At 44.2% G+C, this 27471-nt stretch overlaps 1 protein-coding gene across 2 annotated transcripts in view; it reads left to right on the forward strand.

The window, feature by feature from the left end:
* Window positions 1-27471, forward strand: part of DPYSL2 (dihydropyrimidinase like 2) — a 68040-nt gene that overhangs the window by 14870 nt on the left and 25699 nt on the right. Inside the window, exons 1-3 of one of the 2 annotated variants that reach the window (XM_006264047.4) lie at window positions 1497-1820; window positions 5545-5633; window positions 6740-6924. In XM_006264047.4, the coding sequence (XP_006264109.1) occupies window positions 1782-1820; window positions 5545-5633; window positions 6740-6924 (313 nt within the window). In that variant the 5' untranslated portion in view covers window positions 1497-1781. Of the gene's footprint in view, window positions 1-1496; window positions 1821-5544; window positions 5634-6739; window positions 6925-27471 lie in introns of those variants that run through there. The other variant, XM_006264048.4, reaches the window with a different exon arrangement.

Genomic DNA, 27471 nt, shown 5'->3' on the forward strand with positions numbered 1-27471 from the left:
AGTTTTAAATCTGATATGGTGGTGCAGGGTTTCTATGATCCTAAGGGCCTGATAACTGCTGCCTCCTATTTATGCCAATGGCTCTGGATTGAATTACGCACGTGAGTAAGGTGCTTTCACACCGAGCCTGCAGGCTCAGACCTGGAGAGTTTTATAGGGTTGCACTGTATGTAACAGGTATAATTCACTTGTGACCAAAGGGGAAAAGTAACAGTGTTACTGTTAAGAGTTTGTACAGACCAGCTGGGTTTGTCTTGGCTGTTCATTGTCCACTGAAGGGTTTCTTGCTTCTTCCTTGAAGGCCACTGCTGGTAATGGGATACGGCACCAGTTCCCAAACTCTGACAGATTGCGCATCATCAATTTAAAATGATAGAACCTTAAGTCCCACCAGCAAATTTTTGTCATATAAAGTTATAATAAATCTGTTAATGTGTACCACTGGTGGTACATGTAGCAGAGACTGGGAACCGCTGGGATATGGGGCAGAATGTGATCTGGAATAATGCCATCTATGCCCCTATGTTGTAGACTGCTCTGGCCACAGCCATCGTCTTCCTTGTATCTTGGATAAGAAGAAACAACCCCTCAGGTGCCCAGCTCTCACAGTGCTTTTTCTTCAGGCCCCGACTTCTGGAGTCTAGTGGTTACGTCAGAAGCGTGGCTTCCATTTAATTAAAAATAATTCCTAGTCCCGGATGCAGAGGGGAGTTAGAAAACACGACTGTGACTTAACGGCTCAGAAACCAGCTGGCAAAGAAATTGTAAGGCTCAGGCTTTGTAAGCCAAGTGGGGGTGGTTTTGAAAGGCCTGGCTTGCAGCATTTTGAAGGGTGGAAGTTGGCAGATCTCTGAAAGCCGGGAAGGGCCTCCGGGCGAAGTGCCATGTCTGCTGTGTGCAGATGCCCCGGTGGCGGGGGGCACTGTGGTACCCTGCACAGGCCCTGGGCTAGAAAAAGAGCACTGGCAAGTGTGGAAAACAAAGGTGATGGCTTGGCCGCCGTGTAGAGAGAAAGGGGATGGCTTGGGGCTCTCCCAGCGCTGCGAGAGGGGACAAAGGAGATGCCAGGGGACACATCGGCTCCCCAGGGCAGCGCTCGGGGCTGCAGGTGCCCGGCGCGCCGAGGGGAGTCCCCCCGTGCCGTGCCGTGCCGTGCCGCGCCGCGCCGTGGGTGTGGGGCCGCCTCCCCCGGCGCAGCGTGGTGCATTGCACGGCGGGGATCGCAGCCGGAGCCGCCCGCCCGGCGCATCGCGGGCCCCGCCGCCCAGCAGCGCCCCGCCAGCCCCCGCCCGCGCCCGCGCCCGGCTCCTTCATTGCGCCACTTTGCATGTTACCTCTTTCCTCTCCTCCCATTGCACGGCGCCCGCGCTCATTTGCATACCATTAGGATCTCAGCCAATCAAGCGCCAAGCAGGGCAGAGGAAAGGGAGTGGCAGGGGGCGCATGCGCGGCTGCAGCCTCCTTGTGCTCAGGCTTTTATTGCTAAAGGATCCTGCCCCCCCCCCCTCCTTTGGTCTAAGTCTGGGGCTGGGCTTGGAGCAGAGGGAAGAAAGGGAGACTCGCAGGGGTTGCTGCTTCTCCCCGTTCCTGCGGTTTGCAAAGAGCAGGACAAGCCTCATCGATTGCACTTTTCCAAGCCTGCAGAGCCAGGAGCTCCCTTTTGCTTTGAGCTGCAATTCTCCTTTTTATTTTTCAATAATAAAACTATTTGCCACTAGGAGGAAAAAAAAAAAAAAAGAACAAATCGACCCCAGTTTTGATTGTGGGGGCTGTTTCCCAAGATGTCTTATCAGGGGAAGAAAAATATCCCACGGATCACGGTGAGTTTAGTTGGGGGGGGGGGGAGGAGGGAGCAGATGTGGGGATTAAGCCCTTTGTGTGCTTGGGAGAAGCTTGCAGGGGTTTTGTAGCAAGGTAATCAGATCAGGGGCTGTTGCAAAGGCTTCCTTTTGCTGCAGCAGGGATTGAAGCCTTGGGGGAAAGGGTGGGATGAGGCTAACAATGGGTTTTTGGAAGTTGCCATAGTTAATAAAAGTCGAAACCGGATCTAGCCTTGCATTGCCATAAGGCAGGGATGCTGCTGCTGCTACCCTGAGCTTGTTGGGAGCCCAGCAAATGGATGGCAAATTTAATATGCATGGCTGGAATAAAGGTCTGAGGAAGCTGTCTCCCAACTGCATGATCTGGATGGGGCTGCTTCCTAAGCGCTGGGAAAAATAGATGGGTGGAAAAATGTATCCATGTCGTGTTTGTTGCAATTCTTTCTGCTGGGAATAGAGAGAAAAGGGGTGGGCGTTTGATCCTGGATGCAGAATGACAGCAGGGGTGGGGTGGGGGGCAGCGGAAGAAGCTAGGTTTTGAAAGGGGTTGTGAGGGAGAGGTTTAAAATAAGAATAAAACAGAGGCTGCAATCGAGTTTGAAAATATGGGTCAGGAACAGAAATATCTGCCTGGCAGTGCAGCTTGGAGTGTCTCCCACCTTCCTGGTTTTGGGTGGGGGGACGGGGGAGGTTTTGGCTTGGCTCTGAGGCTTTTTGTATTTTGCTGTTGTGATGGAAGCAGCTTTTCCCCCCGCTTTTCCCATACAAAGAGGACTGTGATTGTGAGGAGCTGGGGACAGCGCTTGTGCTGTTTCTCCAGGAGGTAATGGCGCTGCTTGGATGAGATGAGCAGATGGGGCTCGTTCTTTTCATCTTCCATCCTCCTCCCTGGTGCAGTGAAAACAATGATTAGAAAGGGACTGTGTTTTCTGTGCTGGTACAGGAGAAACTCCCCGCACTATTAACATTAGCTTCATGGGTGGAATAGAATTTCTTGTCCTCAGGAATATTCTTGCAACGCAATTTAGTCCACTCCTAAATGAAACCCTGAGGGAAAAGGGAAGGAACAGTTATGTAAAAGGCCGTGTTATTTCATTATTCTGGAAACTGATCCCAGCACAGGTATCACAGTTCAACCATATGAACTTTCTGCTGCAGAAGCAAGGCTGTTCCCTTAAAAAAAAATAAGTGTTATATATTTTTTTGACATAAAGGTTGAGGAGTTCTCATTATCAGCTTAACATCGTTCCTCTCTCAGATCTGAGGACACACCCATCTTAATTCTTGTTCCTGAGCGTTAAGGGTGGAAAAGCGGGAGGTCTGTGGTACTGGATGGGTGATTTTAAGTGTGGAACTGGGGTTGGAGCTATTTAATTTGGACAACTGTTCAAAAAGCATTTGTGTAGCCCAAAGCATGTTGCAGATTGGAATATGATAAATAGGACTTTTGGTTTATAGACAAAATTAGTGACCTCTCACAAAGAGTCCAGCATCTGAAGGGTTTGTCTAGATGAACATTGCTCCTGGACTGACTGTTGCTGTGGTCCAGCAGTAATCCAGTGCATTTTTCCTGTGAATGAACTCTGATTATGAATTGTGTTGGGGTGACTAGAATACCATTTACAAGACAAAGAATAGAAGAGGAGTTAGGTACTGGTCTAGTTTACTCAGGTATAAATCCAGAGTTACCTTACTCGGTATAAGAGGTCAGATCTGGGCTTCACAGGTAGAGAAATGTTTTACCTGTCAGCATGGTACTTATGCATAAATGCAGTACAGCATCCTTTCCTGCTATGTGTAGACTGCACACACTGCCTGATCCAAAGGGCCATTGGAACAAATGGAAAAACTCCCACTAATTCAGAAGGAGAGGTGTTTATTGGCAGTAGCTTTTTACAGCAGCATAAAAATGTCCAAGGCCCTGTTTTTGTTGGTGCTAGTATATTCTTTCCTAAGTGGTGCTCAGTGTATTTAGGGCTTTCCCCTGCTCTCCTTGACATCAGTGACAAAACTCCCATTGATGTCAATGGCAGCGGGCCCTTTAATGGCACGCAGAGGATGTGCTGGGTGGGGATAAACACTGCGGTGATTCTAGAAATGGTGAACATGTAGCATAAGTTGCTGTAGTGTCTGGCGCCAAAAGTCAAACCGGCTTTTCGAGCCCCAGGTCAGCTCATTAAACCTTATTGTCACAGCAGGCCTTAAGTTTAAAATCTTGATTTTGATCTCTTTCCTCAAGCCAAATTCTCTGTTGCCCTTTGCCTAAAAGGAGGACCAGAAAATAACATCTCTTAGGATTTTTAAGCAATTAATAGATCAAATAGAGTAAGGGCCTTGAGCCACATCTTCAGCAGGTGCCAATCTTTGTAGCCCCTTTTACTCCACAAGAGCTATGCTGCCTTTATTTCAGTTGAGAATCTGGTTGATTAGCTTAAATTTGAATGTTAGCTCCTTTGGGAAGGGGCTGTTTCCTACCGGCTGTCTGTACAGAACTGAGCGCAGTGCAGCTGATAAATAGCCCGTGTCTGTGATTATCATTTTAAATTTTATATTCATACAGGCATGTGTAAAAGTCACAGGGTAACTTTCTTGGAATCAGCTTTGGAAAGCCTTGGATTTCACATAAGGACAGTACTGTTAGGCCTTGGGGTTATGAAATGGCATTGTTTTCGTACAGAGAAAATGGGAATAGCATAAACAGCTTCTTCTCATAGTGTCAGAACACACATCTAGGAGGCAAGCGGTACCTTGTAAAGGTTGGTAGTAGTAAGCATCTATCTGTCTTCCAAGACGATCGAATTATGACTACAGTAATACAAGGGCCCTTAGAATTAATTACCTGCACACTTCAGTTTTTGGGGAAAATGGATTAACATAATGTTAATATTCCACTTCCCTTCTTACTCTGAGCTCTTTAGAGTACGTTTTTGGTGTTGTGAATAAATCTCAGTAAAGATGCATTTTTTTTAAACCTTAAAATAGCTGCTAAGGCATTATGTGACCTAAGCTAATTTACAAAAAGCAATGTATAATAGCTGCCTTTTTTATAATTACCTTTCTGTTGCTACCAAATTACATTGTAATTTGAGGGAAATTTAATAATATGATGCCTTAAATTCTTCTCTTGAACTTCATTTGCTAATGTATGCTTATTTTCATTTGATTATGCAGTAGCTATATAGAAACATGGTAAAAGCATCCACTAAATTGAATCCTTGCTATAGTTGGATTAAATGAGCTTGTTTGTGTTGTGTAACCCATGGCAACAGACTTTTGGTCAACTTCCCTGACAGCAATTGACTCATAGTTAGCCAAGTAACAACTTCAGTGTGTGGGTGTGTTTAGGAAATTTTGCCTACAAGGGGGTGAAAAAGGACGTGGATGAACTGCTGTCTGTCCTTTGAAATATTGTTTAAATAGGTAATGGTGAAAGATGAGGCTTGGTTGCAGGTACAGTTAAAACAACCAAGTCTTATGAAACCAAACTCCTTTTTAGTAGATAACATACTTTATTGGTGTCTTGGATCTTTAGCATGATGAAAGGACTGTCACACAAAATATTTTATCTTTACAGCTGAAAGTACAGTAATTGACTTATTTTGTGACATGCATATTGAATAATACAGAGGCTGCTTTCCTTACTCTTTCATCTTCAAAATGATGCCACAAGCTGTCAGTTTTCTTGCAGAATACTTACATATTGTTACATGGTTCTTTGTTTCAGAGCGATCGTCTTTTGATCAAGGGTGGTAAAATAGTTAATGATGACCAGTCTTTCTACGCAGATATTTACATGGAAGATGGGTTGATAAAGTAAGTGCTGCTTGATTCTGTGGTGTGATTGCAAATAGAAATGTTTAAGTCATGCTTTGCAGAAAGGCGAGGGATCATTCAGCCTTGAGGAGCAAAGAAAAATTAATATTTAATGCATGTCCTGATAGATCAGGGAGAAATGCCAAAAACGAAATATTTGAATAAATAAAGCATGAAATTCTCTATTTATAACAAAGTAATTGAAGGAAGGTAATTGAACATATGCATATCTTTAAGCACATGCAGTATTCCTCATGCCTAAAGGCAGGCATGTGTTGGATACTATGCTGAATTGCGTCCTAAGACATTATGAATTGAAGGTATAGTGCACTGGCCTGGGGCCCAGTCTAAAAGCCATTGGAGTCAATGGAAAGACTCTCACTGACTGAGAGGGCTCCTCTCAAGCACACCTTTGTGTTTTTAGTCTTTAAACATGCAGTTCTGGCAAGTGAACTGTATTACAGAGCTCTCTGGAATAACACGCATAACAAAAAATAAACTAGTCAAAGGTTACCAATGAGGAATTTTGTGTTTCTGGCTATAGTCAGAACATCTGTTTTCTTAATCAAACTAACAGGTTGGAGGAGCCAGTGAAAGACACCTAATTAATTGTAACGTGCCATCTACAATTGTACGTTTAAAAATAAATCCTTTCAATAGCCAGACTGAGAGGCCTTTGGGTCTCCTCAGGAATTTAGTAACAAGCATATGTGCAGGTTTATTTTTGTGCTTGCTGTACATACGTTTTAGTGCATAACCAAATAGATGCGATCCTTACAGAAATTTTTGCAGCCCTTTCCAAGAAGATGTTAAAATCCAAGCCATTGTTACATCCCAGAATAAACTGTGGCGTTGCCATGTTCAGATCCCACTGCAGAGAGCTGCAAGATTCCCACTGCCTTCAATGAGACTTTTGATTGGGCAGAAAAGCAGGATGTGATATGCTGAAGGACAGCTACCCAGCAGTATTATTCAGGCTGTTGCATGGCTTTTGTTATGTTATGTGATGGTGGTACGACAGGTTGTTCATCAAGACCTGTTGATGATTATATTGGCATAGCGCAGCACTTGTGACTGACTTGCTGATTGAAACCTTGTTTACCCAGGCAAATAGGGGAGAATCTGATTGTGCCAGGTGGAGTGAAAACTATTGAAGCCCATGGAAGGATGGTCATCCCTGGGGGAATAGATGTCCATACCCGCTTCCAGATGCCAGAACAGGGAATGACCTCTGCTGATGACTTCTTCCAAGGAACCAAAGCTTCCCTGGCTGGAGGCACCACCATGATCAGTAAGACATTTTTTAAATGCATTTGTTTCATGGGGAGTTGGGAGGAGGCTTCATTTGATTTCCTGCCCCCCCCCCCCCCCCCCAAAAAAAAAAAAAATACTACATCTAAGGCAGAGAATTTGAACTGTGGGAGATACAGTGGGATTTACTTCTGTGTGTATATAATCTGCTGATTAGAGCTGGGGGCTGGGAGTGAGAGCTCCAAGGTGCTATGCCTTGCTCTGGGGAGCAGTTTTCCTCTGGGACAGAAGACAAGAGTCTGGGACTCTATTTCCAGCTATGATAAGGGCAGGGCCTACAGCCTTCAAATTAGTATGTCATGGCCTTCGGTGGGGACAGGCCACACTGATGTAACAAAGAATTTGCCTGGGCCTTGCTCCCCTTGAAATCTGAGAGAATTTTGCTGTAAGTTTCCACAGCTGTAGGATCAGCTCCTCATCGTTTCTGTGCCTCAGATGCCATCATTGTGCAAGGGAAACAGCATTCTCATCTTTGTGGGTGTTTGTGCAATGTTATTTCTAAAGGGCCTTGCTATTCCTGAGTGCCAGGTACAGTATAAGTTGGCTGGGGTTCACTTTTCATGGTGCATTTTGGGTGGGCTGAATATTTTAGTCCTTGTGGAAGTTACAGGTAGGTCACACAGCTGCAGCACAGAAAGTCACTGCCAGTTGCATGCCCTCTGCACTTCTGAAAGTGAGGCTTCCTTGTGAGGAGCCTAGAGATGCAGTTAGGCATCTAACTTTTTGGGCAACTGAAGCTGGGGGGAGGGGGAATTGGGTCTCACATTTTGCTTGACATAATTAGGCATTTACAAAATCTAGATTTTTTTTCTTTTTAAATGGTACACACTGTTTGATCTGGAAGTGAGAGGGAATCAGGAAATGAAACAGTCTCAGAATAAAGGGGAGGCTGAGTAATGTTATGCAGAAGGCTTAGCTGGTCTAGACGGGACTTGTTTTGAGGTAGCTGTGCCTCAGTAGCTGGGCCTGAGATTCCAGAAGTGGAGCGCTCATGTTGTCATTGCTCAAATGAAGACCAAAGGGGAAATTGAATTGAGTTCAGCCGATGGTCTGTGAATTGTTATGGGACATCCTGCAGTCTCTTATGTGAGATGAGCAGCTTTTGATGTGTAGGCTTGTCTCTGCTAGGCAGTGCACACCAGAGCACATATTACATTTCACTAGAAAGTTATGGCCTCTCAACACCAATTTCTGTAGAAAGGGGAAATGCATTCTGCTGCCAAATATATGGATGAAGTCAGCACCCTCTATGATCTTATGGGTTGAGGATCAAATACTGGCTGATGAACACATTCTCTCTTCTAGGGACTTGTATGGCTCTCACGCACATAGCATCTGAGCATCTCACAACCTAGGAAGTACAGTATCTTCCTCCCAGTGTTTGAGGGTAGGCCATCCCATTACATTTGTTTTACAGCTGAGGATCTAAGGTACAGCAAGATTGAAGGCCCAAGCATTTTTAAAGGCATTGGATGCCTAACTCCGTTTCAGCAGGAGTGAGCTTCATAAACACCTTTGAAGATTTGGGTATATGTGACCTGTTCAAGTCCATATAGGAAAGCTGTGGCAGAGCAAGGAATTGAACCTAGGTTTTTTGGTCCCAAGCCTGGATTATCCTTCCTATATAAGGATTATGGGTTCTCTTCTCCTTTTCTACTGAAAGTGTTCTTAAAATAATTTAGCTGGATAATGGTGTCAGCCTGACAACTATAGAAGCTGTCTAACTGCAAGACAGCAGTGGGTATGGTTACATCTCAAACACGACATCCACCCCCAGCAGCATCTCACCCGCCATGTGGATCAACAGTGATAGCAAACTAGCACTCATCTCTTGGTGTAGTCATGAACCACAGGAGCATGTGAGTGAGTGAGAAGGGGAACAGAAACCATGGGCAGGTCATATTTAGCATGTGATGTCATGTTCAGGGTATAGACCTTTCTTGGGGCCTGTATCCTTCATGGCCTGTAAAAAGTTATTGGCTTCACACTTCTGTTTGGATTAAACCCTTCCCTGCTATGCTGGAAACTCAGACTTAACAGCACTGGGTTTGTTTGGAAACCAGAAAGTGATTCTGACCATTACTATTATTAGTCTACACTGCAGTAGTAATGAAGGGCCCCAAACATGTGCTAGGTGCTGCACAAAGGTGAGACAAGGAAGAAAAGCCCTTTCCTGCAGAGTGTACATTTCAAGTGAGAGATGAAAAATGTGTGGGGAGCCCACAAATGATCCAAAAGGGATCCAGGTAACAGTTAGGTGACACTGGTCAGTGTAATGGGCAGCAGTCAGAGCATACCAGCTGTTTAAACTTTCCTTGGAAATATCAATTAGCTGCGTTTCACTTGTGTGGCATATGGCCAGGACATGGGGTTCTGTTCCCAGTTCTGCCAATAGCCCACTGAGTGACCTGGGGCCAGTCTCTCCTCTCCTGTGTTCCTCGGTTTCCCGTGCTTGTGCCAGGGCAGGATAATGTTGCCTTTCTACAAAATATTGAGAGCTCTCTGGGTGACAAGTGCTCTGCAAGGGTAAGTTCTGCTCTTCATTGTTAATCTTAGTTTTATTGTCCAAGGTAACGTGTGTCAAGATTGCAGGTGTAATGCTCTTTTAGTCATGTTTGCCTGAGGGCTCTTGGTAACACAGGTAAGGAATCACCTTCTTTTTTTTTTACTTGGCATTTTTTTGTGTTACTTATTAACACTCACAGTGGAGGGAGGATTGTCTAATGGGAAGAGTACTAGCCCATAGCTTGGAAGGCCTGTATGCATGTTTTCACACAGCCACAGATTTCTGTATAGCTTTGGGCAAGTTGCTTAGTTTCTCTGGACCTCAGTCCCCACTTGTAAAAAGGGGATAATACCATTTAAAAAAAAGTCTGACAGGGGTATTATGAACATAAATGCATTAAGGATTTGCATAGTGCTTGGATGCTAAGATAAGGGGCATATATGTATCTCAAATAGCACACCCTTTTAGGGTAGCTAAATAGTGTTAGATCCATTACTTCTGGATGAGGAAGAGGTTTTCAAAGACTCAATAAAAGTCAGGGTCAAATGCTAGTGGCTTTCAATAGGAGTTGCATGCCTAAGTGCCCTTTGAACATCTCCCACTGAGTGATTTGCCCCTGGGCCATACAGTGGGTGAAGAAAAGAGCTGGAAATAGAACCCAGGTATCCAGAGCTCTTTATTAACTATGAGAGTAATATACAGAGATAATTATCCTTATCTGGCAGAAGGAAGGGAAACGTGTCAACATCACAAAATAACATCAGTGGGCATTGGAAAAAGCTCTTCAGTCTCTTTCCTAGAATCTGTCATTGTTGTGCAGGTTGGGAGGCATGTAGCCTTGGGCCCCAGTCATGTCCTTTCCCATTAAGCCTCAATTGGGACAATATGCCAGGTCCTTCTACAAAATATGCAGTTGTCTAAAATAGATCCTCAAAGTGGCCTGGCATAATGTGGGATCAGTCTACCCACCTTGCTCCTGCCCAGCAGCAGCAGTGCCTGCCTGGTACACCATGCTGCACCATATCCCCGCCAGACTCTGCTCCAGGACTTTTGACCAGCCATCCGGGGCCAGACTGGAAGCTGGGAGTATTCAGGTTTGCCTGGGACAGATGGTCACCCTGTGCAAGAAACAACTGTGGAATAACTTGACCATGGGAATTTTCTTCCTAGCCCTTGGTGGCTTATGGTATGAAATTTTAAATGTATATAGCTTGTATATCTGTAATGGTATCTGAGGGAAAAACAGCCAAATTGAAGTGCATAAACACCAGGCAGGGACTGGCTGTGGGACAGCTGATATATGGCAACTGCCTGCATGTCTGCAATTATGCTGTGGTAAGTGGGGCAACTTACTCTTGAATGAAGCAGGACAAGTTGCTTCTATTTCTCTCTTCCTTACTGTGCATCAGTTGTTCCATGATATATGCTTGCACCCTGCTAACTTGTTTTTAATTTGATCTTTTTTCCACACCCTCTTGCGGTTGTTGATGTTCTAATTTTGCATGAAGATAATTAGATCTTGGCCAAATTGAGTTAAATTTTTGACCTCAGCAATACTTTATTGGCATCAAAGTGCTATTTCTTCTTCAGTTTCAAATTTGATGACTTTAATTTATAGCCATCTTTACTGTAGGATCTGAGCACCTCGAAATTACTAATAGATTTAAAACACCCTTGTGAGACAGGGAAGTATTAACCCCATTTTACATGTGGGAAACTGTGGCATGGTGCAGATTATGTGACTTGCTTAAGGTCATGTAGGATGTCTGTATCTGAGCTGGAATTCAAACCAGGTCTCTTGAGTTCCAGGTCAGTGACCTTTCCACTGTGCTGTCCTTCCTGCCTATGCATCTTGTATTTGGTCCCCAGAATCAGTGGCTGCACATGCAAAATTGGCAGCTATAGAAGTAATACAAGGGTATTTTCACACTGTGGAAGCCTAAGGGAACATTTTTCATTGGCAGACTTAAGCAACTGGAGCTGCACAGTGGAAAAAGGGATGAATAATCTTACCAGACTTCAAAGCGTTGTAGGAGTTGGTCTGGTTCAGCTCAGCTGTTCTCTTCTCAGCAAAATTATACCATTCGCATAAAGTTTTCTCCACGAGGAAGCAGAGAGGGCTGCTCTCATGGACATGCTCTTAGTGGGTGGCCTTTTATTTTTTCCCAAAGCAGGTGGGAGCCATTGTTCATTTCAACTTTTTTCTTTTAAAAAGCTGCTTCCCGGTTAGTGCCCTAGGCTTGTAACACCACAAACAAATTGTAGCCTGACAGCAGTGTGCAAGCATGTTTTATCAATGTGTTTTATCGCTGAATGGCCTAGGAAGATTAGTCCTGCAGCTCCCATGGGATTTTCTAGGATTGGGTGCCTAGCTCCTTTAGATTTCTTTGAAAAACCCAGCTTCAAGATGCCTAGGATCCAAATGCATCCACTTTCTCTTCCTTATGTCATAAGGAACATCCCAAATGACTTAAACTTGAAGGGAAATTGAGAGGACTAAATTGCTGTTTGCAGTGGATGTGGTTTATCTCTTCTATGCTAGGCTCAGCCAAGAAGGCAGACTAGCCAGGTTGTATGCCGGTTCATTGTCCATCCCACTGTGCTGAGTTGGCAAGGCCAGGGCAGCAGCATTTGGGTTGCAAACAGTGTGGGAAAGTGTTTGTTTTATGTACATTTTTCTAGTGGAATTAAAAGGGAAAAAAAACTTGGAAATGTTTCTGTTGGTCTTTGTTTGGGTAATAATTACAGATGAAATCTCAGCCTTTGGGAAGTTCTGCGTTGACCTCGGAGGTGTAGGAATTCTCCCCGTGTGTTTGATCTGGTTTCACTAAGCTCAATTTTAAGCTTAAATTGAATTTGATAGCGTCCTTTTAACTTTTGCATCAAGCACATCCAAGGGGAGCATATACAAGCTCAAGAATGCAAGCTATTGTTTCCAGGCTGGACTGTGTTCTCGTTGACTTCTGTTCTTGTTTCTAAGTGTACCCATTACAGGAGTGTTTAGGCACTAGTGACCAAATCTTTAGCTGGCTTCAATTGGTGCAGCTTCTTTTTCCTAAGTTGAGCAATGCAGCTTTAGGGATTTGGCTCTGGGCTTCTCAGCACATGCAGTACTCAGCTGAAAGGAAGAAGAGTTGTATCAGTGATCCTCAAATCACTTCCTCTCTCCTGCCCCACTCTTCTCCCCCCTTTTTTTTCTTGGCTGAAGGCTGACTGGACAAATGCTTCTATGGGGCTCTGTAACCTGTTCTTCTCCCTGAGCCCAGGCCCAGGTCATTCAGTTTAAAAGCAAAATACAATCTTCCTCCTCTGGTTTTTTCCATTATCAGTCTTTGGAGTGTTCTTTTCATTTTTTTTAATGCAACATAGATGTTATTCATCTGTCTTTTAGTTTCAATGACTGAGTTTGGTATGGCCTAGTAGTGACAGGAAGGAGTCAGGATTGTGCCCACCTCTACCATGGGCTGCGAGCATCTGTGTAAATCATTAATGCCAAATGGGTCGGATCATCAGCAGGCATCAATTGTCCAAGCTCTCTCAACTTCAGTGGAGCAACAACACTTGGTGCCTCAGTTTTCCCCAGGTACAAGGTGTATTTAATATTTTTTGAGCTCACAGCATTGTTGTGGGGCTTACTGAAAGAATAGATCAGGCTCTGATCTCAGTTCTACTGTGCAAATCTCAAAGTCAAGCAATTGACTTGATTTCTTCTCGATTTACACTTGGGAAGCTAAGAAACTTGTTTGCAAAGTTCTTTAGGGCTGATTGTGCCCCTCTTAGTTTGAATGGTACCTTAATCCTAAATGTCTCTGGGCTACTCATGGAGTAACGTACCACTTGCTAAGAACAGGGGTGATCTCTTCTGGTCTATACATGATTTTAAATCCATCTAAGCAATTCCTGTTCCTGAATTCCTATTGTTTACTGTGGATGAAAACTAGGCTGCAGCATAGTCCTTTGAGCCAGTCAGAGCAAAATTTCATCCTCTCTGTTTACTGCCATGCTAATCTGATCCATCAAAATGAAATACATGTAATGTATTGTCTTTCTGATGGTGCTGGCTTGCGTATTGTCCTAACAAGAACTGAACACATCCAGGCCGGCTCCCATGCTAGTTTCAGTGATTTTTTTATTTTTTTAAGTGGACTCTCCTCCTTCTATATTTTTTCTGTCCTTGGGTGAAAGCATTTGCTGACATTCCATGCACTGACTCAGTCAACCACTGTTATAATCATACAGAGAAAGTATAGTGAGTAGAAATTATACCTCTTTATGGCTTGGTGACTTAGAAACCAGCTGCCTTTTGAACTTGACTACCAGTTATTGTAATAATGTGGAGAACATGCATTAGATACAGGAGCTGCTGCTTCCTTAGGAGGTTTATAAAATGAAGAGACACTAAAGGGTTTGCAGTCTTCTTTCTAATACTGTGCTCTATGATTAATTGAGGAGCTGGCGTCTATTGGGGCTGGGATTTTCAAAAGAAGTTCAGTAGGCAGTGCCTGTTGAACTTCAGGGAGTTGAGTGCCCTGAATTCCTTTGACTTCCAAAAATTACAGTCCAAATATTTAACCAGGGGCAAGGGAATAGTTTCAGTCTGTGTCTCGTGTTCCTCCCACTTCTGTCTGTGTAAACTGGGAGTAATAGAAGGAGAATTGGGTTCTGATGTCCTAACAGGGTGAGCTGCTCAGAAGGAATGGGATAGGGGAAGGTAGTGGACTGGAGCTAGGAGAACCAGATAGATGGTTACTGGACAGATGTAGGTTGCTTGGGTGAGTGCAGGGGTTGCAGGATCAATATTAATTGATGCTCAGGGATTATTCATGTTTGGAATCATGTCTGAGCTATCTGCTGCCAGAGCAGAAGGGCCAAAGAGGTTCAGGAGTGGTTAGACTCCCTCCACTCCTCTCAATGCAGATTGGGCTCTAGCTACATATAATGAGAGCCAGTTCCTGCCTTGGAGAGCAATCCAATCTGAGTCAATGAGAGACGCAAAAGATGAGTAGGGAAACTGAGGCTTGGAGAACGGAAGTGATTTGCCCAGCATTACAAATGGGTAAGTAGCAGAGCTGGAAGTAGAACCCAGGCCTGTGTGTCACATGTTGCTGTGTGCAGACTCCCAGAAATGAAAGAGGAACTTGCTGTGCAGGGAGAACTGCTTTTAATATGCACGAGGCTGCACATTGCTACCAGTTTCCCTTGCTAGTAGCTGCCTTTGGCTTCCTTGCTGCAAATGTTTCTCTTCCTCTTAATATCAGGGAAATGTCTGCTGCCTTCAGTCGAGCAGTATTTCAGGATTAAAATGGAGACTCACTTGGACAGGGCTCCTTAAATCATGCAAATAATTAAGATCACAGGGTAGATGACTGGAGCATGGTCACTTGGTAGTTTACCCCCCTAGTTGAGGCCCTGGATAGAATCAAGCTAAGTCTTGTTTGCTGCTGTGACTTTTAACTTCCAGCTTCCCACTGATAGAGTTGGTCCTTTCATTTGCAGCAGTGTCTAGTTGTTTGGTATCAGGCTTGTCCATAAACAGCTGGGTGCACCCCATTGAAGCTCTTTTTTTCTCTAGCTTTTAAACTCCTCTTGGTCTCTCAGGGACTTATGCCTGTAGCACTGCATTTGAGCAGTGCAGCTAATGGGCAGATGAGAGAACTTTTGCTGTGACTCTGTATGCCTCCAGATATTTTTTCGGTTATTTTCCACTCAGTCGAATTTTGTGTGTTGCTCTAATGGTGTGATTCCATAGGGGCCTCTTGGAAGTGAAAGCTCTAATCCACAAAGCCCTTAGTGGCTCTTGCCAATTAGCACAGAAGGAAACAGCTGTTTATTCACCAGCATATATTAAGTGCATTTCTTTTGCACTGGGCCATGTGGAGTGGTTGTTTTGTTCTCGTCCGTCAGCCACTCGAAGGAATGGGCTCTCTGAGAAGGAAGAACTTGGAGGCTGGTGATGTAAAATAGACTGTGGCAGTCATTAGGTTATGTGCAGGGGCTCACTGTGTCTGATTCAACTTGCTCTTAAGGAGGAGGAAGGAGCAGAAACTATTACCTTTATTGATGGTAGCTCTGGATAAGTAGAACCTGAAGACTGGTGGCTTTGATTCCCAGGGCTCTGTTGCTTCTCATTTTGCACAGAGATAGTAGCACTCCACATTTTGGTTTGCATCTGACCCCCCTGCACTTACCTGTGGGTAACTCACAAATTTTAAGGTATCATTGCATCTCTGAGCTGTAGGGAAGGAGTGTTTATTACCACCGCAGAAGAAGAATGGAGAAGCTAAGTGACTTGCCTGAGGATGATCCAGAAGTCTGTGCTGGATCAGGGAGGTTGTTGACCCAACCTTCCTGAGTCCCAGAGTAGCACTATAGCCTCTGGGTCATTCTCCTGTTGTAGCTCTCAAAGGTGGACACCTCTGAAGTCAGCAGTATCTGGTTTTGGGTCCAAGTCTTTCAAAACCACTGACTCAGAGTGTGGTTTGCTCCTAAAGAAGCCACTTCCATCCCTTAATTTCCTTCCTCCCCTAAGACTGTTATCCTGGAAACATGCCCCCACTCCCAAGTTTCTTTGGAAAACCTTTAGCAAATTTGTAACCAATTAACAAAAGCAGGTCAATTTGACCTCAGTTAATGTCTGACTTGCCCTGTTTTTGTCCAGGCCCCGGCATAGTTCTGGCTGCTGAAGAGAAGAATAGGAAAGAATGAGGGAAATCTGTGCTATGTGTGCTGTTGCTGGATGCACTGTTTGAGCTGGGAGCAGATGAACCCTGAAAGGCCAGCGTTACTGACGCTGAAGATGCAAGTGGAGAGCTGACCTAAATTTTTCCGTGCATTGGAAAAGAGGGATTTGGCAGCCTCTCAAGAGAAGTAACCCATGTCATGTGTTTATGAAATAGCACTTAATCCCTCGTCTTCCACAGAATGGTCTGGAGCATAAAAGCTTCTTTCCCACTGGGTGGAGGCAGGTAGCTCCTGCTACTTTCTTCAGAGAGCTGTTGCCAAATATTTCTGTTGCACTCTTCTGGCCAGTGCCCCTCTTCTCATGAATGACACCGGGAGCAGCACTATCCAGGACATGTTTTCTAGCCAGCCAATTTTTAGCTGGTCCTCAGCTGGTATCAAGCAGTTTGTTTACTGCAGTGGCATCTAGAGGCACTGGTCATGCACCCCGCATCACCCTGTTCTACCTAGTGCTGAATTTAGGGGCTGCATGTTAATGCCATTAGTGTCTGCAGCCTTTCCAGCCTAAGACAAAGCCTTACAATGAGAAGTGCGCCTGGACTGTTAGGTGCATTGTGCCTCTCGGCAGAAGTATTTGCCTTGCTATTGATGTTCCATCCTTTGACTACTTTCACCTTCGTGTCAGCTTGACTTGGCAAGAATTATCCTTGTTGACTGACAGCTTCTAACTTTCCTGGTTCAGAATTATCTTTGCTTGCTGGGAAAGTGAGCGTATAACATTTAGTGGGAGATGCAGTACTTTTCACTTGGAAATGTGTTCAGACAAATGCTGGATGATTTTGTTAGGTTGCGAGCAGTGCTATCTTCAATAGGAAATTGAATTTTTAAGGCCTGGATCTGCTTGATGTGAGGCAGTTGCTTTTCACTCCTTTCCCAGCCAGCTTGCTTTGGATGGCTGCTTCAACTTCACACAGCCCTCTCTTCTCTCTGAGGCTTATTTCCTTTTTTTTTTTTCTTTTTTTTTAATGTTTCCCACCACAGAGAAGGCAAAGGAGAAACGTTTGAGGAATATAAATGAGCTTTTTCCATCTAGCATGATCATGCCTGGAAGTGGTCAGAGTGTGCCCTTTTGTGTCTGATCATTCTTTGCACACCCCATTGAAGCCATCATGAGTTTAGGCATAAGCACAATTACAGATTTTTAGCAAAGATTTTACTTGTTATTGTTTTAAACAAAGAGCATGTGGAAGAGGCAATTTAAGTGCCAGGTCCCAGGCCAGTGAAGACTTTATACATCAAAAACTAATAAGAGGCCAGTAGATACTTGAAAGGTGCAGAAAATGGGTGCATGCCGTACTCGAGCACTGAATCAAACACTTTCTTCCTAAGGCATTCATGATTAAAAACTGTGCCCTGTATAAAAAGTGTGAGTTGCCTGCACCCACAACTGGGCAAGTGTTATCTGTGCTGTAGTCAGCAGTTTTTAACTGAGAACAGAATCGGTGTCCTTAGTTGATTCACAGTAGCAAAGAAGGGTATTGACACTTCCCCAGAACTCTTCCCCAGAGTATGAGATCACTTACCCAAAGCTGCAAGAGGAGGAATTGTGTAGTCTGCGTTCAGTGAGGGGAGATTTATATAGAGATTATACAGAGGCAAAGGAATGTTTCAGTAAGGAAACCTTTTTCCAATCCTCTAAGTTGTCAGTGGGCACGTCTACACAAGATGCTATCTTGCTGTAGCAGCGAGCTATGGTGACATAGCGTTGGCGAGCACAAACTGTGATGCGGCTGCTACTGTGCAGTACCATCAGAAATGACCTATGTGGCGCTGTGACTGTGCAGTAACAACTGCGCAGTCCAGCGTACATGTAGACATACCCAATAAAATGTGAATCCCTATGTTCCTCAGATCTTCCCCAGTATTTGTTTATATTTTGGAAATAATCTTGCTCTTCATATTCCTGGAGCAGTTAGAGAACTATGTGAGAGCCATTGTCATTTCCCATTGTAGACATGGTTGTTCTTCTGGTCTGTTCCTCCTAGGTTCAGATAACCCAGGAGCCCGCACCAGGGGAGGAAAGGGTGCTTGGAAGCCACATTCTGTTTTGAGGGACGCTAACATAAACCCAGGCTCACTTCACTAGTGGAGAGGAGAGCTTGGGCTAGACCGGGGCGGGCAAAATGTGGCCCGTGGGCCGGATGCGGCCCACCAGGTCGTTTTATGGGGCCCATGGGGCCCCTAAAAAATTCAGAAAATTAATTTTTATCTACCCCTGGCTGCTTGTCATGCGGCTCTCGATGGCTTGCCAAAACTCAGTAAGTGACCCTCTGCCCAAAATAATTGCCCGCCTCTGGGCTAGACTCTCAGCTGGTTAAAAATCTGGCACAGCTGGACTAGGCTGACCTCAGAGGAGCTAAACAGACTTGCATCAGGTGCCCCTTTGTTCTCCAGTGCTTTTACATTCACTTCTACCCCTTGAAAACTGTTCATCTTATTTTACCTTGGCTTAAAATCCAAGGCCCCAAAGAGTGATTCACATGCTCTTGCTCTTGTTCATAAACATCCCTCAAAGAGTCTCAGTCCGTTTTATATGGCATTTGAAGTATTGTATACTTTTTCATGGGCTTCAACTGTGGTAAAAAAAAAAAAAAAAATCTTTTGAATCCCTTGAAAGATCCCTTTTGAACTTAGCTCCATTCCTCTTTTAGCACAATTACCCCCCGAGATCCCGGTCAGAGGCCCTATAAATTTATACTATAAAGAAACTGGGCTTTCATTTCTCCTGTGATCTGGATATTTAATATTTCAGTGGCAGAAGAGGGTAATTAATTGTTGTTTGGACATATGGCCCTCTATTGTTCTTTACATTCGAGTCCAAAAGACATTATTATTCATGTATTTTGGATATAGTCAAGCAAATGGAATATCCACAACCCAGCATGACATCAGTTGGGGAATAAAAGAGCATTGCAGTCTAAGACTAATTGTTGTAGCATAGACATTTCATGTTCTTCTGAATCTGGTCCAGTTCCTGATTTTTTTTATTTTATTTTTTTTAAATCTAGGCAGAGACAGCACAACATGCAACCTCATTAATTCTGCCTTCCCTCAGATAAGTTTAGCAGAAGCATACAAATAAGCAATTGTATCACCGTTGCACAGTGACTGGGCCTGTGCAGAGCATTTTGTTATTTCTCTTGTGAAACTAGTTGAATTCCATTAAAAAAGTTAATGTTTGGGAAAGGTGCAGGTCACCAAATCTCTGGTGTTTTGTGCTATGTTCCTGGCTGGGTGATGCAACTGCTGTGAATAGGTTTAAAATCCAGGATGTTAAGAGCATTCTTTGTGTGGATTCTTCTTCCCCACGGCCACGTGTGCCAATGGTCTTCCATCATGTTCAAAATATACGCTGTAGGGGAACTGCAAGACTCATCTCAGACTTGTGCCTTTCTGCCTCGGGTCTAAAACACTAGGAAAAAGGCACAAAGGAGGAAAAGCTGGCTCTGTGGTCAGAGCCTAAACATCTCTTTGCAGGATTAAGAGCATAAACTAGTACTGTTCTAGTGAAGTCATTACCAGCTGAGGACCTAGCCCACAATCCTTAGGTCTCTGAGAAGCATCCTCCTGCTTCGCTTTCTGTGACCCTCTTTGGAAGAGTCTTATAGTTTCTCTCTGTCACTTGCTCGTGCTTCATATCACATAATCCCTTTGTGTTCCTAGTATTGGGGATTGTGTAGCTAAGAAATTGTGTGGGAGGCATGTTGCAGAGGTTATAACAAGGGACTTTAATGTCCAAATGCCTTGGTGTTCTTGGCTTTTGCACGAGCTTGTGTTTGTGGACAAGAACTACTCTGTACGGTTTCTTGAGCTGCAAACTGAAGTCCTCACAGGACTGTTATGAAGATTATTTAGTAGAGAGTTTGAAGCCTGGATAAAAAGTGCTCGTGGGGGATTGGGGGAGAGAATCTTAGGGTAGAATTAGGCCTTAAAAGTGTAAAGGATTTTCATTAGGTGGAAAATGACCCTGACTTAAATCCTCAGAAGTGAATAGTTATTTTGGGGGCTGAACATGAAGTTCTTTAGGGCTTGATTTTTGGAGGGCAGATGCGCTTCTTGAATTATGACCTTTTTGAGGGGTGTCAAACTGAGGCACTTGAACCACTAATCCTTCTAGAAAGGAGTCGTTGGGCTGCTTGATTTTTTGCCTTCCTTTTCCTTGGTGTGATTCTATTAACCAGAGAGAAACTGCTGAGTCAGATGAATGTCACTCTGGGGGTAGCAGCACCTCCTGATTCCTACATGGAATCAGGCAATTAGTGGAACTGGCTTTAATTACACTTGCCATTGAAGGAGCTTAATGAAAGAACTGTGCAACTCCATCAAGCCAATAAACTTGATCAGAGGCAGCAGCAACCTTTGCTGTGAAGATTAAGTAGCATTATCAATTCTTAAAATGTAGATGTGTTTATAATAATCAGGCCACTGTTTAATGTTTGTGACTTGAGGAAATATTCCTGCTAGTGATGCAACTTATTCCTTTTAAGGAGGTGCACTTTATTAACTCCTCTTAAATAATAAGCATGTATAAAGTTAGTGGGAGCTTTGATCTGGCCTGTACGGGGGAAGATATTTTATATGGGAGGTAGAAGCTTAGACGCATGGTGTTGTAATGTGCAAAAAATTTGACACGGTTCCTAATTGGAGGTTCTAATTGGCTTTTATACTTTACACATCAAATACTTTTTATGCTTCTTCTGTCATTATTTGTTCACCAGCCGAACATGGGTGTGGAGGAGAATTTCACATGTGTTTTAGATGACAGCCGATTAGTCCAGTTGAAAAGCACTTCTGGGTGGAAATGAGAATGGAATGCTATTAATAGACATGTCAGGAAAAGGTTGTTAGGCAAATCGAGGTCTCTTGAAAACGAAGCAGGATGCTAAAGAGAAAAAAAATTATTGCGCCACAATAGCAGGAAACTATAAAGCCATTATTCCCCACCCAGCACAAGATCCATCCAAAAAACGTTGTTGATGAAAAAGCAGTGGTTGAAAGAATCGAACTGTCAAGCACACCAAGGACTGGAAAGGCAGTGGAGTTGCTCATGAGCTAATTTATGGCAGTGGGGGGGGAAAAATGATACGGCTGTTCTGCTGCTTTTTCTGTGAGGACATCCAAGTGCCTTGTAGACCTATAATGTAGCTTTGTTGTTTGAAGTGCTCTGTGAATGCTGGCCAGGCTCCACGCTCCTTTCCTGTTGATACTTTTAGCTGTGTTGAGCGGCTTCTTGTAACCAGCTGAGCCTGGGTCTGCAGAGGAAAGATGGCATAGTGTTCAGGTGCTAGGGTAAGGCTTGGCAGTCCTACACAGGCTTCCAGTGTGACGTAGGCAGCTTACTTACAGTTTGTGCACACAGCCCGGTCCGGCCCTGCTGTCAAGTATTGTGTCCCACCCACCCGGCTCGGAGCACACCCAGTCCTGGAAGTGAAGCGGCACGGTCAGCTTGAGAGCGGCTGTGGGCACTTGCCCCACTGCCACGCTGTGCCTGCTTGGCACCTTTCCCAGGCATGATATGGAGGCTGGTAGACTGGCATTAGTCCCTCTGGGCTTCCAGTGCTGGGGATTATAGCACTGCCTTATCCCATAGGAGTCCTAGGAGAGTCAATTTATTAAAGGTGGTGAGGGGATCAAATACTATAGCATTAGGAGCCTAAATCCTGTTGGCTCTTAGTAGGATGTAGGTACTTCTGCAAACATTGCCTCTGGCCTCAAGATGATTTACCCCAAATTATAGATTGCATTAAAAAATAAGGCCTTTAATTTTTGTATGCCTCATGATTTTATTTTTTCTAGCTGTAAATGGGGGATAATGCCAGAGGGCATTCTGAGTTAGTTCATACATCGTTTTATTGAACGCTTGGAGTTAGTTCATACATCGTTTTATTGAACACTTGGAGATCTGTGGCTAGCAGACAAACTAGGCCTGAATTCTCAGACACGTCTTGCAGGGACTAGGTTTTAAATAACACCCGAGCACTGAGTATGCAAGCAGCAGGCTGTGCTCTCTCAAAAATCTGGCCACTTCTTCTGAGCTTGAGCACTATAGAAAATCCCCAAAGGGACCACTAAAACCACAGAAGGGCTGTCAGAGCCAGTAAGAGAAACCAGGAAGTATGTGATGCAGTTTATGAAGTGACGGTTTTAAAAGCTGTGCCCATACTCTTCAAATGCTATAATGCCATTTTATAATACACACATTTTTAAAATTTGGGTATGGTTTGTGGATGGGGGAGGAATAATGCAACCTGGTAAAGTTTTATAAGGCTGCTTTTTTAGCTACTATGCTTTAATAAGTACATAATATACAACAGCACTTTGCAAAATGGCATGTTTGCTACCACTGCACTCAGCCTACTTGGATTTTCATGCTCATGTTAAACAAGCGTTGTTATATTTTCCTTAGTTTTTTTCCCCCTTGTAGATGGTTCTGCTTGAAAGGTTCCCTTCAGATCCACTCCTCTCCTGCACTTTTCCCTCTTTATTTAGCACAGAGCCTTGTTATTGCTTTATACTTCCCGATGCACTAATGGCTGTTATCTCTCCCCCACACGGCATTCAACTATTGATGCTCATAGGACACGTAACATTTCAGTATGGCTCGATGCCAGCTCTGGCACGTTAAAGCCACACAGATAAGCTAACAGTGGTTTGCGTTGTTGTCTCACTTTGGCTTATTGTCTGGTTTTAATCTTGAGCTGATTAAATTGTACAAGGAGGGAGAGAGGGAGCATTAGAGAGACGGAAAGACGGCAATGGATATGTGGGTGAAAGGGGCGGAGGCTGGGATGTTTGGGAGTAAGAACAGATGCACCTTGTAAGCAGAGCGTCATGAAACGACGCAGGGCCTGTAATAGGAGAATCAGAGGGAAGGTCTTGAGGATTGGGGCTGGGATGTTTCAAGCAGCCTAATAAATCTATTGGTGCTTTAAGCAGGTATTTGGGCACACATTTAAACCCTTAAACTTAAAATCTGGTGCCTTGTGTTGTTAACATGGTATCCACATTGATTTTAAAAGAAGTTGTATTTACTAAGCAAAATAGTGCTTCTTGCAGTACCTAACCCTGATGATTCAGAATTAAAACTAGTCCTCTTTTTCAACTGTGCAGTGGGGTTTATATTTTTCCTGCTTTGGGGCCATGGTAACAGTTTCCTTTTCAGTATAGTTAGTTTCCTCCTAGTATTTCTGTTGCATGATGGGTGCTGAATTCTGGATCTGAGAAGGCTATACCTAACTCCTAGGGACAATTTCTGTTTATTATGGTTGAAATGCTGAGGTCCTTGCTTTGGGTTTCTCTATTTTGCTTGCAGACAGCATCTAAATAAGGCCTGAATAGCACATGAACAAGATCTTCAGGATTAGGATTCCAGATGAGGGGCTGCGACCTGTTCCAGAAGGCATGAGGTGCTTGATGGGCACTGAACTGCTGCACAAGGGAGGGTTTTATCTTGGGGTGTTATGGCTTTATCACCATTCATTCTTTAAAAAAAAAAAAAAATGTTGCACTCAGACTGCATTGACAGTCTCCTCTTAAAAAAAAAATTCAAGTTTGCATCACTTGTGCAGCATAAATAGATGCCAAGAGGAAAACAGCTGAGTGTGGATGCAGAGAAAAATCACAGCAACAAATAAATGCAAAGTAGTGCTAGTAATGGCATCTGTTGAGTTTCTCTTGAATGTATCTGAAGTGGCTGCGCCGCAGGCTGCTTCAGGAGCTGAACATTCCTTGCTTCCAAAACAAAGGAGAGAAACTAAAAACAGCACGAACAGCAGGGCTCCCTGGAGACAGATTCGTCAGTGGGATCGAGATGGGACACTGCTTTTCACGTGGGAAGCCTCTGGGGTGAGCCCCACGGCTGGATTTCTTAACGTCCTACTGAGTCAGCAGACCTTGAATCTGAGGTCCTTGAGCAGATAATGCCCAAAGGTCATCGGAGGAAGCTCAGGCTGTGGGAAAGAAGGCAGGCCGGTTTTCATAAATGTCTCGAAATGTCCGAAGTGGAGCAATATGAAAGAGAGAGCCTTTGTTCTTTCTGGAGCCAGCAAGCTCCATTGAAGCCTCAAAGTAATCTCCTTTTTTGAGTATGGGCACACCTCCCATCAGCAGTAATAGAAGTGGGGCTTATACCACAAGTAGCGAGAGCAGCTCTTTATTCAAGGTATGCTACCTGGTCCTTAATTTCAAGGTGAAGGAGCCAGTCTTATTTAACTAGCATGGCTAACTGCTACTGAAGAGATTTCGGTGGCTCTACACACAATTTATATGGGACTTTTATTGTTGTCTTAACAAGTTTGAAGAAACCTCTGAGACAGTGATTCTTGACCAGGGTGCCATAGCAAACATGATTAACAAGATGAGCCCAGAGATTTCAAATAGGAATCCACAGTGTTAAAAACATTCTGATCTGCTGTGGTCTTGGTGAGATTTTACATTGGAAAAATTCATCCATTATTTTTCTGTAGTCAAAAAATGAATGAAAACTAAGAGCTGGCATTTTCCAAGGGATGCCTCAAGTCTAATGAGGAGTGCCTTGAGTCCTAAAAGCATCACTTCTCTAAGGACCCTTTTCAGTTTTGGGATCTGAGAGAGGACTATGTACATCCTGCTTTTATCTTGCTATCTTCCCAAAGCATAAAATGTGCTGGTCCTTCCTTGCTGTGGCTGGAGATGGGACAGTTGAAGTAGCATTTGAATCTGGAGTAGCTCTAGGCTAATGCTTTCGGTTTATATTGGGTGTTTCTAAAGCTCTTCTTGGGCTGAAATACCAAGATTTCATCTGCATGTGAATGACACCTGGAAAATACCATTGCCTTGGTTCATAGGTCTTGCCTAGACACAAAGATTATGCTGTTTTAAATATACTGATGTGAACCACTCTAATGTTTTATTATTTGCACTGACATGAAGATGCCATGAGGGCAGTATACCAAACTGGTCCCTTTATAATGGTATCAGAGTCTGTGGTAGGGTGATACTGTCTTAACTAAGTTAGTAAAAACACATCCTTAATCAGAATAGTTCATCAGTGCAAAACCAGGCCTAGGCCCAATCTGGTCTTGTCCTGCCCTTTGAGGAGTTCGCTGAATGTTCTGGTTTTGTCCTAGGTCCCAGTTTCAGCCATGATTTATTCCCTTGATGTTGTTGTTTCAGCCAACACTATTTAATTGAGAACTGAACCAGAGAATATATAAGAACATAAGCAGTACCGCACTGGGTCAGACTGATCCATCTTGCCCAGTATCCTGTTTCTGACATCACTGACTGTTCTGTTTAATAGCTATTAATGGATCTATCCCCCATGAATCTGTCCAGTCCCTTCTTGAACCTGGCTCTACTATCTGCCCCTATACAGCCTCCTGTGGTAATAAGTTCCACAAGTTAATTTTGCACTGCATTAAAATGTAACAAATTAAAAGCCAAAGGGTCTGTCTGATCAATGTTCTTCTGTCACTGGAGCCAGATCATAATGACCAATATAGTACAGTGCTGGTTGTAAACATGTCTGGTCTGGAAGTGCTGCCTAACCTACATCTGTCCTGTGTTTCTAATGTACCTGTTATCAGAGTCTCTGCATGCTGCAGTACATGGTCCACCATCTCCTGCTGTGGGCTGTCTGGTCATCTTACATTGCAAGTGCCTTGGGGCTGGGAGCATCTACTATTTCCCGTTTGTACAGAGCTCAGCACAATGGGACTCTGTCACTGGGTTGTCCTTAGGCACAATCAAAATCAGCACAGAGGTGAACATCTTTTGGCTTGCAAAGAACTGCTGAGGTGACTTTTTCATAGTGTTATATTATTTTTACGATGACAGTCAATTGATGGCTGTTCCTAGGTTTGAGTAAGCCAGTACCACGAGTCCGTGTAACCATGCACTGGCAGAGAATTAGAGGGAAGTGCCATATGATGTGTGAGCAGCTCTGCTTCCTTGCAAGATGTTCCTAATCCCTGGAGTAGACTTTCTCTCACATGTGCACTGCTACCTCCATTTTCTTATCCTTATTATAACCAGCTGTGGTTGGACTTTGCCAGAGATCAGATAGTGCTCCTCCTCTCCCCTACCCCCACTACTATTACTCATAGTTGGGCAGCACATGAAATAAGATGGTGATAAAGTTCTGATTCTGGACACCAGAGTCATTCCTGGGGGCTTTGTGCTGGAATCTGGAGCTGCATGGTGTTAACCCCTTGGTGCCCTGAGCAGCATTTCCTGGTGTATACTGTTACTAATGCTTTGCACTTGCATGCAGCATTTCAGCTGAATGTGCAGCAGCCCAGCCTTCCAACTTCATACTGTTATTGGTGCCCTTTATATTAGTGGGCAGACCTGCAGTGCAGAAGGACTCTTGGCCTGCGTTTTCAAACCTGTGTGCCTAAAAAGGAGATTCCCCTGCCTAATTACAGCTTAGAGTCAGAGGAAGGATGGGTAAAGCCCTGAACTCTGATACAGGAGTCTGGTTTATTGCTGCTGTCTGTGATCTGGGTGAAAAAAACTCCTCTGTGTTTCTTTGTAAAGGATCTACTCAAGGTTTCTGCTGTCCCACTCATACCTGAAAGGCTTTAATACACACTTTCTCTCTAACCATGCTTTAGTAGCATGTTACAGTGTTTGATCCAGCAGAAATTGTAGCGAATCTGCGGCAGGACAGAGAATGGTTTGACAGTCTTGAAGACATTGTGGATATGCATAGGCTGTGTTGATCACCATCACGGGCACAGTGGGTCCAGTGTGAGTGGCAGTAGCACTCTAGACTTGCATTATGCTTTCTGGACATTGTTGCCACCTCAATCAACAGAGGTCATCTTTAGGTAACAAAAAAGCATGATCTGAAGAGCTGGCTTTAGTGGGGACAGAGTTAGGCAAAGTGTCTGTCCCAGACTTCTGTCTTGCTTGTGGCTGGATTCTCATCCCTGTGCCAGTCTCCTTGCCCAGTCAGTTCCAGTTATGCCTTTTTCAGCTCCTTATCCAGTGAGGCTCTTTTGCCATGTCCAGGCATGCCTTCCCTGTGGTTTCTGGTTCTTGCAGAGTCATAGTCTATTTTTCTTGGCCACTTGTCTGCTAGGCCACCTGTACAGTCTCTTTAGCATCTTTCTAAGTCTTCCATCTCCCTGGTTCATTTTCTCAGTCTGACTTTGTCCAGCTCCTGCCAGTCCTCTTCCTTCCCCAGTCTCCCTGGCCCACTGATTCCCAGTCCTCTTATTCACCCCCCAGCAGTCAGTCCTGGTCACCACCACTGGGCTTCCAGTCTTGCCTTGCCATTCTCAGTTTCTTCCTTAC

This window comes from Alligator mississippiensis, chromosome 7, assembly GCF_030867095.1.
Source record: "Alligator mississippiensis isolate rAllMis1 chromosome 7, rAllMis1, whole genome shotgun sequence".
In the NCBI taxonomy this organism is placed as follows: Eukaryota; Metazoa; Chordata; order Crocodylia; family Alligatoridae; genus Alligator; species Alligator mississippiensis.